This window comes from Perna viridis, chromosome 1, assembly GCF_037379345.1.
Source record: "Perna viridis isolate PV_CMFRI_1.1 ecotype Kerala chromosome 1, ASM3737934v1, whole genome shotgun sequence".
In the NCBI taxonomy this organism is placed as follows: domain Eukaryota; kingdom Metazoa; phylum Mollusca; class Bivalvia; order Mytilida; family Mytilidae; genus Perna; species Perna viridis.
Genome location: NC_142445.1, coordinates 31,833,372 through 31,846,074, shown reverse-complemented (window position 1 = coordinate 31,846,074; position 12,703 = coordinate 31,833,372). Strand labels below are relative to the sequence as shown.

Below are 12,703 nucleotides of genomic sequence, written 5' to 3'. Positions count from 1 at the left end.
TTAACAAAATTTCATGTTCTTTTTACGTCTGTTTTCCATGTCTGGTCTTTGTCCCTGGATAACATTCTTCTTATCACCGTTATAATCGTAGTTCCCTTGATTACTCTTTGAAGCAAAAGCAGTTGAGATGTTAAAGAATTCTTACAATAAAAAATTCAAGTCTTCAATTCCAAAACTTGATGTTGATGTGTCAACTTGATTTTACCAGAGATCATGCATGTGACAATGAAATAAAATGTTTAATGGTGAAATATGTTTTAATTTGACTGGTGTAATGCTCTGCTTAACTAAAAATTTGGATCCCCCTTGAAATCCATTTGCAAAAAATGACCCCCACCTCATTGAAGTTACAAAAAAAGCCGAACCACCCACTTACAGAAAAAAATGACCCCCTGGATATATGTACTTGCTTTGTTTAAATTTTCAAATAAATATCTACGGTTTGAATATTATTTGTAAATTATTATATAAAGGATGCCGAATATAGAGGTTTAACCTAAAAAAACAAAGCTGTTATGCACGTGGCTAATTACAATATTCGTTATATTTCGGCTAAGTTTACAGCCAATGAAATTAATATCTCGTTAGCGAGGACACAGCGTTACTTTAAATATTTATCGGGCATTTTTAAAGAACCCAAAGCTTTTCCGAGAAGAAATAATCGCCATTTTCTTGCGGCATATTTCTCTGTTTTCTTCTCCTTTCCCTATGATATCCCCTGGTTGCGGGTGTCCACTATGCATATACTTGTGAAAATATTGAAAGGAAGTGAAAGTAAAGTTACGGTAAAGATCAACAATGAAAGGGCTACAAAATATTAGATGTTACATATGTGCTACAGTATATTTCCCATTTTGCCAACTATCACTTTTACTCAGTCTATGTCACAATATGACTATACTATATAGTCTAGAACTGAAATTCTGAATACTGTAAGTCTGTAGTCTAGAATAATTTATTTAGCTTTCAAGCAAAAGCCAAAACACAGGTACCTTTCCCAAGAAAATAATATGGAAATTAAACAAATAGTATTTGCCAGTATTGATAATACTTAAAGGTTTAAATTATGAATTATTGATTATTTTCTACAGTGCTAAGGTTTATTCTCAACAATTTTTGAGTGAGTCTTCTGAAAACCTAGCTTGATTTCTATTACTACCTGTTCTTTCTCTGCAAATTTCTCATAGTCTAAGAATAGGTGTTTAATGTGCTCTAAGTAATAGATTGTCAGATGTCTTTGCAAGAACTCAAATTGTTTGGATATCAATGAAATTGTGCCACAAAGACTGGGATTGATTTTTACATCCCGAACAAAGAATTTTTTTTGGGGGGGGAGGGGGTGGGTGTATATAGTTTCACCCGACCTTTCAATCTCTCTGTCCGAACTATTTTCTTTCAGTATTGCTGCATGTATTAAACTTTGTGAGATGTGATATAGCCACATGGAGATGTACATACTGTCAGGAATTTATGTGTATCATATGGTTGGACAAAAATTGTAGAAATGACGGCTTGTGAACTTAAGCATTTTTCAGCAAAACTTGGTCATCAGATTACCATATTGGGACGTGTTTATTGTGAGGAATTTATATTTGGGCAAAAATTGTAGAAGGATAGCATTTTTTTCATCAAAACTTGGTCTGATGTGATGTCTGCAACTCTTCCTTAACAACTTGCAGGGTGTGATGAAACCCAATGGAGTTGAAAGTAAACTAGCAGTCATATTCTGTCATTGTGTTGTAAAAAAAATAGTACTGATTGCAGTTTGGAGTTGGGTGTTTAAGAAATTGCAGCAAAATTGTGTGTCAAAAGTGCTTAGTTTTTCGTCTTTAAAATTGTCTTCAATATAAATCGTTGTCCATGTTGATCCTCCAATGTACAGGGTTCAACAGGCTGTTGGGGGTATTAGTACCATTCCACATTCCACAAAGGAATGTTGGAATTGATTTTTTTTTATTATGACCCAAACAATTTGCATGCTGGCAAGCTTTTTATAAAATTAAAAATAATATATGTTGTGAAGTGGCTCAAATTTAATGTAAGTAAGAATCTCCACTCATTCATTATTCTCTTTTTTTTATAAAATTGTGTAACTTATGTATAAGGGCATGAATTTCTATTAAATTGTACCACAAGTTTCATCACCATAAAGGTTAGGCTAGTTTTGATTTTACCTGGGCCACTAACACCAAAAGCAGTTCTTTTCTAATTAGCAGCTGTTCAAATCAGTCTGCCCATCTGTCAAAATCAATCAGGGGTACCTACTTTGTGTAATCTGTAACTTAATTAACCAGTATTATTCAAACTTTGCACACTGTTTTTATGCATATAGATGTAGTGAAATTCTGCAACTCATATAATGGACAAATTTGACATATATTTGATGTGATTTTAGGCTTTGTTTATGAGGGTTGAAGCTATATGTACTCAAATAACATTCTACTGTTGATAATGCACCAATATGTTGCTGATATCTCGACCCACAGTAATATGTGAGACTGTCTGTAGCACATGCTGTGCCACATTTAGTCTGCATTAAAAAGTTCAGAAATCACTTCCTAACTGCATATGTCATTTCTGAAAAAAACCTCACTTCCAATTGAACAATTCTGAGTCATTCATGTTTCTGAGCATCTGCATATATATAGAACATTGCTGATGCTCTGCTCCTGCTAATTTTTCCTGCCAAACCATTTTTTCAATCAAGTACACACTATATATTACTATATTGTGTTGATTTGCTGATATTGAAGATATTTATGTGTTAAAAAAAGGTATTGTGGACTGGTGATGCAGACATATTGTTGTCTTGTTCGGGAATGACTTAAAGGACCTTAAACAAACACTGTTCTGTTTTCTAGAAAATGGTGACTATACTGACTAATTGTACCACAAATGTTGACTGCGATTGCTTTTTGCTTTATCACCTTTTCCATTTAGGGATTAGTGGTAAAAAAGAACCAATTATATTTTTATCTATGTATGGATCTGTATGAAGTTGTACCACAAGATTTCATACAGTTAAAGTCAGAGATTGAATTAAATGGGTGATTACCTTACCTTTTTAGAAATAGGTACCGAAAGTGTGAAAACATTTTGAAATTTCTGGTCAATAACTTGAGTAAAAGGTGTGGATCTTAATTATACTGTACTTCCAGGTAAATACACATTTACAAGTAGGATGTAAAAGGAGTTACAACTCGCATCTATTAGTTATGTAGAATTCCATATTAATTGTACAGCATGTGATAGGAATTGATTCCTATTATTGTGTATTTTTGTAATTTTTAGCTCACCTGGCTGAAGGCCATGTGAGCTGTTGCCATCACTTGGCGTCCATCGTTGTCGTCATTAACAATTTTTCAAAATTCTCTTCTGACATTACTTGAACAATTGAAACCAAACTTGGTATGAATGTTCCTTGGGATATCCTGCATAGAACTAATGTGGGGATTTTTTATTCTTCCAAAAGCTGTTGTTACTAAAAATAGAACATAGGGGTCAGACAGTAGATTTTCGCATATTTCTCCAAAACCCTTAGGTTTAGCCAAATTCTGACAAAGGTTAAAGTGCTCAACACGATGAGATCAATCTGTGGTCATATTTTCATTTAAATCTGTAAAGCCATGTTGGAGTTACTCAGTAATTGCCCCTTTTTGACATTTTTTGCTTTTTTTTTATGTATTCCTTTAAAAAATCTTCTCCTCTGATGCTGCTTGACCAATTGGAACCAAACTTGGTATGTATTCCTTGGAGTATCCTGCAGATCACTGATGTGGGGATTTTTGATCTGTTGAAAAACATGGCCACCGTTGCTAAAAATAGAACATAGAGGTCAGACAGTAGTTTTTCACATTTATCTCCAAAACGGTTATGTTTAGTCAAACGCTTTCAATTGCTAAAATGATCCTTATTATAAGGCCTTCAAAAGTTTTCAGGAATCAAAGTTGTCAGGCAACTCCATGTTAGAGTTGTTGCCCTTGGAAGATGAAAAATGTACCACAAATACCAGACACAGGATTGATTTTTAGTTAAGGCCCAAACCTTCTAGAAATAGGGGGCTAGAAAGAGTAATCAAGGGAACCAAGGTTATAGCGGTAATCAAAAGAATGTAATCCAGGGACAAAGACCAGACATACACAACAAAGAACATAAAGTAACTAAAATTATACATACAAAGTAACAAAAGTAAATGAGCAACTCGTACTCCACTAAAAACTGGGAGCAAGGACCAGGTGCACCGGTAGGGTAAGTGTCCTCTGCTTTTCTAGAAACACCCGCTGAGTTGCTCATAAAAAGTCAAGTCCGGGATAGACAAACGAGGAAAGGAAAACTATGACCCATTGAATAAATCAGTTTTCATGGTGCTGATGGATACACCATAATGATCCACAAGTTCATGATGACGACCATTAAACTTCTGTAGTGATGTTTTCAATCTTGTAGCAACATAACCCTGTTCCAGAAGCCTATTTGTTAGAGTTCTAGCGTGATACAAAAAGTCTGCGTAGTTTCGGCAAGCTCTGGCATAGCGTATGAGTTGTGATATGTTTTGTAGAAATAATCATTTGGCTGATGTCCAGACAATAATCTGACTGTTAGTAAATGGATCTATTTGATATTGTACCACAGGTGCCATACCACCAAGAAAGGCTGGAAATAATTTTAGATGTTATAATGAATCAATAAGGACTAAGGGGCCAAAAAGTGGCCAGAAGTACACCTTTCCCTTATGTCCAGGACTCCAGATGATAACTTCAATTGAGTAAAAGTGTATGGCCTCTTTTATGTTGTACTACAAGGTGCCATACCACAAATGAATGACTGAGAGTGATTTTTGGGGTTGTGACTTGAGCTGATTTAGAATTGTGGGCTCAATACAATCATAATCTGACTATTACTATTATGACGTGAATATCTTTTATATTGTACCACAAGGTGCCATACCCCCAAGGGAAGGTTTGGATTTTGCAGGAACCATTCAGGAATTGAGAGCCAATATTATAAGATACCACTTTGATTCTGGTAAAATTTTTATCTGTGTCAAATGTCTAATCACAGTTAAATTCAAAGCATTATATGCATAAATGTAGCTTGAAGGGAAGGATGTGTCCATACTTGATCCAACTGGTCAGGATTCAACCTCTGCAGTTGTATCAAGCTACACGCTTCAGAACATTTCATAACTTTTTTTTTTCGAGAATTTGTAGTTACCTAATATTGGCTCTTTTTTCTTCAGATTTTTTTTTTACGGGAAATAAATTGTGAAAGATCAATAATTTGTCAATATTCTTTGCAAAATATTTTTGTTGTAGAGGGAAAGCCCTGAAAAACACACATTGCTTAGTTTGACTTGTTATACTGAATGTGATCCTCTTTAGACACAGAAAGCACTAGATCACAATATTGCAAAGGGAGATAATTCTTAGACATTTACAATGAATGCACTACAAATTGAACTAATGTTTCACTAGTGGTATATTTTGCTATCATTTTAATTTGTTTATATGAACATGCAGTTTTGAAACCATTATGTGGAACTCACCTTTCTTATTCCATGATACATGTATATAATATGTTCATGTACATAGTGGATCATAATATACCAGTTTCACTGTTTCAAATTTTGTTTTTGTTTGTTGTAGGTCTCAGCAGGTCACTCTGTTGCTGATCTTAAACAGATTTTATGGATGCAGACATCAATGCCAGTAGATGAACAAAAATTAGTTTATAAGGGAAAAACATTGGCAGGCATGTCTTATTTTTATCGCAGTTCATATTTAGTGAAATTTTTCATACCTGACAAAAATGGCACTACATGAAAATTTTGAGTCTCATTTTATGCAAGTTATGCTTTAGGTTTATAAAAAAAATCAAGACTGATATAATATTATTGCTTGCACTTTACACATTGTCAGTTGAAATGGTCGTTAGTGGAACCTAGTGCTTTGTAGTATTATCATTTACAATGAAAAAAGTAGAATGATGTTTAATATTCGACAGTTATTTGCATTATAAGGTCACACATGGACAGGTACAATGCCTGGAATAAAATATTTTATTCATTTACAATTGTAATTGTTTGTTTTCCTACATGATGGTGCACGTGATGAGTTCTACCACGTACATATGCAAGTGATTTTTACAGAATATAATATAGCTTTTCTAAAACATAATGTATACTATTTTTATTAAATATGAATTTGATATTCATTCATGCTAGTGAAATGAATGAAAACAGCTGATACACATTAGAATGTTACTTGTGTTTGTTTACATGAAGGTGGGCAGTAATTAATACACACAAAAAACTCATATAGTAATCGAAAATCAACCACAGTGGTGGTCTCAAAGCCTTTTATGGTCCTCATATTAGAATAAAGCATGTACCTACCAACACTGGTCATTGTGAGTTATGAAAAGATGATTAATATTTCAATATTGATGCCTTAAAATGTCTATTTTATAAACAAACAAAATAGCTGTGATATCTTTTGTAATTTTAATTTTTTGGTTATTTCAGATGATAAACTTCTAAGTGATTACAAGATTTCAGATGGTGATAAATTATTCCTTTTTCAAAAAAAGAAAGTTGGCATACCACCATCAAGTTTAAATTTTCCTGCATCAAGTACAAGTTCCTGGGATAAACTTCAAACCTTCTTGCAGAGACATTTCACATGTCAAGATGCAGACAAGGTTTTAACAGTATTTCAAAAGGTGTTTGGGATATTTTATGTTGTTTTTAACATTTAAGGAAGAGTTTGGATTTTAATAGATTTCATTAATACTAATAAATAAGCTTGGCTTATATTTATACTTTTTCATAACTGTTTAATTGATAATAATTTTTTTATTGCTATATAAATGGAAATGTACAGTTTTAATATTTTTTAAAATGAAGACCTAATTGTGCTTTAAGTAACATATTTTGGTGTGTCCCCATTTCACCTTAGCTGTTTAATTACAGATAAAAAAGGTAAAAAAAAAAAATAGACAAAAGCGAAATGGGAATTTTGATATTTTTCTTTTGTAAAAACAAAACTGTAAAATAGTGAGGTGTTGTTACAATGATGAAGGCAAAATAATTATAAAATAATTTTTTATCAGTTTGTTTTCTTTTTAAGCCACAAATTTGAAGTTCTTGAATATGTAACTTTTCAAGTTATAATTTTATTCTTGATATTTTTTTAAAAAAAAAGATACTAATAGAAACTAAAAGGATACCAAAATGAGGTTAAAAATGAAATATGATTTTTTAAATTTTAATTAGTGTATGTGCATAGGGGTGAAATATAACCTTATGAAATTATTATCAAAGTATTTATTATAAACATGTAATTGTCACATTCTTTATTTATTTGCAACTTCTATATAAATAAATTGGCATAATTTATTTGGATCATAAATAATTGACGTTGTAATAATTGTAATTAAGTGTATGTATTTGTAAGAATCAGGCAAAACGGGAAAAATCAGAAACATGCATATCATGAACCCACCAATCTGATAATGTAATATCACTCTAAGATATTTTCTCTTTTTGAAAAGACCATTGTTTGATCTCTGCATTATTGGCTTTGCTCAAAAATGTTTCAATAGAATCATAGCCAGCACTCCACAATATTGTAGAACTGCCTAATTTTGGTCTTGTAATCTGATGCTTTGTAACATTTATCACTTTAAAAATTGTCAAGCATCTGTAAATCTATATATCTAGAAATAGCTCAAGCCAAGGCCTTCAGGATGCAGTAAAAATTTTCTGGAAAAAAATTACCCACAGCATATAGGGTTACCATAGAAACCATGCAAAAGTATGCAAAAATTTGCAAAAAAGTTCATAAAATCAGGTTTAAAAATATCAAATTTCCCGCAAAATATCTGAAATTTTTATTGCAATCCCTGAAACTGTTCAAACTTTTCCCTTAAAAAACCCCTTCCTCATATGGGCATCGCCGGTTAGATTTTGAGCTATTTCACTTTGTAATCCACTTATTAAATTTAGCATGGTAAAAAATTGACTTACTTTCACTTTCACAATGAAGTCAAATTGTCATTGAAAAAAAGCCCCTTCAACATCGAAAATATATAAAACATTGCAAAATACTTTTAAAAGTCCCCTTTTTTCAGGAAATGTTTTATCAACAATAGATTCTTCATTTTTAATCACTATAGCAACCACCAGTTTCCATTTATGTCATTTTTCATCCCTAGCCAAAAGTGCGAAACTAAACTAAACTGTGGAGTGCTGGCATAGAAAAATGAGGTTTTTGAGAGTTATCTGCCCTTGAAATGTTCATTTTCAGTGCATTTCAATGAAATTATAACTCATTGGTCCAGCATGATATGGAAAATCTTATCTGTTTTCCATTATTTTGATGGTACAAATAGTCTAATTACACTATCAAAATAATGGTTTTTTTTTCATACTGTTTCACATGCTGCCTGATTCTTACAAGGACTGACACCTAAATGAAATAAGCTGAGTTACTTGCTTATACTTAAAGCTTTGTAACTTGCTGCAAATCTTTGAACAATTTAAACATTGAGGTAATGGTACATGTATGCTAGTGCCACAACCAGATCTTTTCACCAGCTTCATGTACCAAATTTGATAGCAAAAGGTAAAATGGGAACAAGCCTTTCACCTTAGTTCACTCCAAATTTTTCTACGGCAAAATGGGAATAATTGTATTTACCAAATTTAACTGCCAAGGTGAAATAGGAGCAAGCCCATATTTTTACCTGTGTCACCATTAGTGAAAACAGGTCTAGTAGCTGCTCGACTCCATTTGTCCGTTTGTCAAGTGGTCAGTCATGCCTAATATTAGAGGGAGGTACCTACTTTGTATAATCTATAATTCAAATTGTATTAAACCATTATTTCTCAAACTTTGCATGTTGTTTATATACATATTAAAGATATGCACGTTATATTACCAGTAATGAAAAAAAAATTCTTACATTAACAAATTTGTCACTTCAATTCATGTTGTGGATGATACCTTTTTTTGTGTATTTAAAAAAAAAGTATTAAATCAATCTTATAATACATATTCAAACTTTGTACTGTGTTAATATATATATTGAAAACATACACCTTTCATTATGAAAAGATCAAAACTTTTAATGTTAACTTAGCTTGATTTCAACAAAAAGTGAGTCCATATGGTTCTTTTAAATACTGTATCTTGCTATTTAGTTTCATTTTCAATTTTGAACAAAAATAGATAAACAGATAGTGTTTCTTTTCTTCTTTTTTTTTGCTCTATGACCACATTCATTCTGTGTTAGTGATGCTGCATAAAACATAGTCCCAATCCACCTCACAATTTTAAATCGCACTACTATCATGTGAGAACATTGAAATTACACAGTGGTGCATTTCATTTCCATTGTTGTTGCTAGACTATTACTGGATTATTCTCACTTGCAATATTATTGTTGATGCTGGCAGAGTGGGACATGCTTATCCTTTCAGAGCACCTGATGTCACTCCCAGTTTTTTGTGGAAGTCTGTATTGCTAGTGCATTAGTTTTATTTGTGACATCTTGTTTTCCTTATCGTTAGTTTTTATGTGTAATCTATTTTATTTGGTTCACTACATTGTAGATGTAGATCGTCTTTGATTCCTGTGTTCATGTTAACACTGTTTTTTTTTATTTTGGTTCAGTAGAATTATCCATCTTCTGACAGTTCTGTATTTTTGGCAATATACAGAGTTTTATTAAGCTTGATATGCAAAGATAAGTGTCTGACTTCATCACAAATTTGATAGTGTTGTTTAAAAAAATTAATAGACTAGAATGTTGGTTTTTTTCTTCCCAACATAAGTAGTTCTAAGCAAGTTATGCATATCACTGTATATATATTCTAAATCACAATAAAATTCAATTTCAAATAAATATGAAGAAGGTTTTTGTACTACATCATCTGATAATTGAGGTACCTTAGTGTGGCATTTAAATACAAGTATTAAAGAGATAACATTCATGTTAAAAAAAGATAATATTTTTGTTTATTTACAGGAGTTTAACAACAAAATTGATAGTTTAAGCCTAGATGATATAGAACGGTTAGCAGCATGGAGACTTCAACCACTGAGATGATGTTAAACAAGTTGATGATATTTACCATTATACTATACAATACAGTGGCTGGTTTCCACTTTTATGTTGCAATGAGATGGTTTCTAATCTGAATGTGATATACCAATACATCTTTTTAAAAAGATGTTAAAGTTTTTGGAACTTGTTGGTGAAATATGGTGGTTTTACTAAAAACTATTTTAAATTATTTGCATTACATGTATTTTAGAGTAAAAAATAAAGATGCATGTCTTTACAGAATTTGTAAGAAAATGTTTTTGCCTCACAAAACTGAATAAATGCAGCTTTATTGTTCCTCATAGACATGAATATGAAATCAAAAATAGAATATGTTACTACATTATGACAAAATACAAAAAGTAGATTTTATCTTATTAACCAAGTAAAGTTTAATTCATCAATACCAAATTGGGCCATTCCCAAAAAAAAATTTTATTGGATTTTTTAAAGAAAATTCCTGTCTGCCTTTTTCAATCAGGTTGCATATATCTCTTACAGTTTTCAAGTTAAAAGGGGACAGTGGGACACACTGAAACAAGTCTACTTGTTTATTTATGATCTGATTTACAAAAAATTGTTTTGATTAGATTTTCTATGAAAATCCCTGCATGTGTTTTTCAAACAGATTTCAAATATCTCTTGCCGGTATGGGGCTATAGTGGGTCAAAGGGGCCACACCTAAAAAAAATCCATTTTTTTAAAATTTTGTTCCAATTTAGAAAATTCTCAATTTTCAAATTTTGTGCAACATTGTGTCCAAATAAAGTTGTTTCCATATTGTAAGTCCATATGCTTAAGCATGTCAAAATTTAATATTGTTTATTTTATAGGTAGCAGAGATTTACCGAATGTTCCCTGTGTAACAATTTTTGATAATTTACGCTGTGAAATCAATTTGGTAATTTCACTCTTGGATTTTCTCCTGCCTAAATGTCACAACATAAAATATCAATCCACAGTTCTTGAAATTTCAAATTTACTTAGAAACAAATAATGGAAAAAATCTTTATACTTAATAAATAAGGTAATTAATTGGTTAGCATGAATAACCAAAATATAATCACTCCCAAGAATGCATCAAGATTTAACTTGTGCAAGCAAACCAGTTCCCCACACTCATTTAATCTAAGAGTTCTTCAGCACTAGTGATCACATTTTGGTTATCTACTCTTTCTAATTTATTATCCTTTTAATTCACACTTGCTCCAAGTGAGCAGAGTTTGACATGCTGCGCTCTCCAGAGCTTCTTATTATGCTTGTGTATTTGAAGTGCTATTTAAGTATGGTTCAATATAAAAATCTAATCGGGTGGGTGGTACATGCTGGTTTCCAAATTCTAATTAAATTTGTCTGCTTCAAATGTTCACATGAAAGGGTTAAAATAATAGCTTACATCAATCAGACATACCATTGGTTTATCTTTTATAACTGATACTATGAATTTAAAAAAAAAAAAATAGCATAAAGAATGGTATTGGTCTAAAGAGCAAAAAACATTTTGCACAGAATAATCACAAATTATTGTTCTTTCAAAAGTTATCTCCCCTATTTATAGTTCATTCTAAGTAAACAATATCTCTTCAAAAAAGTGCAGATTTTAGAACAGTACAGATTTCTGAAAAGTAAATTAAAAATAATTACAAAAACACAATAATAGGAAATCAATCCCTACTATGTGCCACCTAATTTTTAACTTTATATGGAATGGTACTACAACCTCAGTTGTGTGACATGAGATCCTAGAGTAGTCAAGGGCCTTTCAAAAAAACCTCAGTCATGAAATCACAATGTTTGGATAAAGATTTATCTTCAATGATTTTTTTTCTTTCAAGCAAAACTACAATCATGCAGAATAGTGAAGCCAATATTTCTTAGATTTCAATTATATAATATTAACAATTAATTTTAGTTAGTTAAAAGTACTATAGTAGTTAATCAATTACCGGTAACAGTCCATGTTTTTTCTCTTGAGATAATAAAATTACAATATCTTAATCTTTTTTTTAACTCACCTGGCCAAAGGCCATGTGGGCTATTGCCATCACTTATCGTCCGTCTTCGTCATCAACAATTTTTCAAAACTCTTCTCCCCTCCCCTGACACTACCAGACCAATTGGAACCAAACTTGGTATGAATGTTCCTTGGGGTATTCTGCATAGAAATGGTGTGGGGATTTTTGATCTGTCTAAAAACATGGCTGCTGTTACTAAAAATAGAACATAGAGGTATGACAGTAGTATTTTTGCATATATCTCCAAAATTGTTAGGTTCAGCTAAATTCTGATGATGCAAAGTTTTTAGCATGATGAGATCTATTTGCAGTCAGATTTTCATTTTAATGCATTAAGCCATGTTGGAGTTACTGCCAATTTCAATGTTTTTTGCTATTTTTAATGTTATTTATTTCAAAAATATTCTCCTCTGACACTACTTGATTAATTGGAACCAAACTTGGTATGAATGTTCCTTGGGGTATCCTGCATAAAACTGGTGTGGGGATTTTTGATCTGTCGAAAAACATGGCCGCCGTTACTAAAAATAGAACAAAAGCGTCAGACAGTAGTTTTTCGCATATATATCCAAAACCGTTAG

General features: G+C 31.8%; 1 protein-coding gene across 1 annotated transcript; it reads left to right on the top strand.

The window, feature by feature from the left end:
* The first annotated feature begins 628 nt into the window (after positions 1–628).
* LOC148628384 (ubiquitin-like protein 4A) lies at positions 629–10,350 on the top strand. The gene is made up of 4 exons (XM_088586468.1): positions 629–785; positions 5,646–5,751; positions 6,524–6,720; positions 10,030–10,350. Exons 1-4 carry the CDS (start codon positions 738–740, stop codon positions 10,108–10,110), a joined length of 432 nt encoding a protein of 143 aa, XP_088442594.1. The 5' UTR covers positions 629–737; the 3' UTR covers positions 10,111–10,350.
* Positions 10,351–12,703: the final 2,353 nt, after the last annotated feature.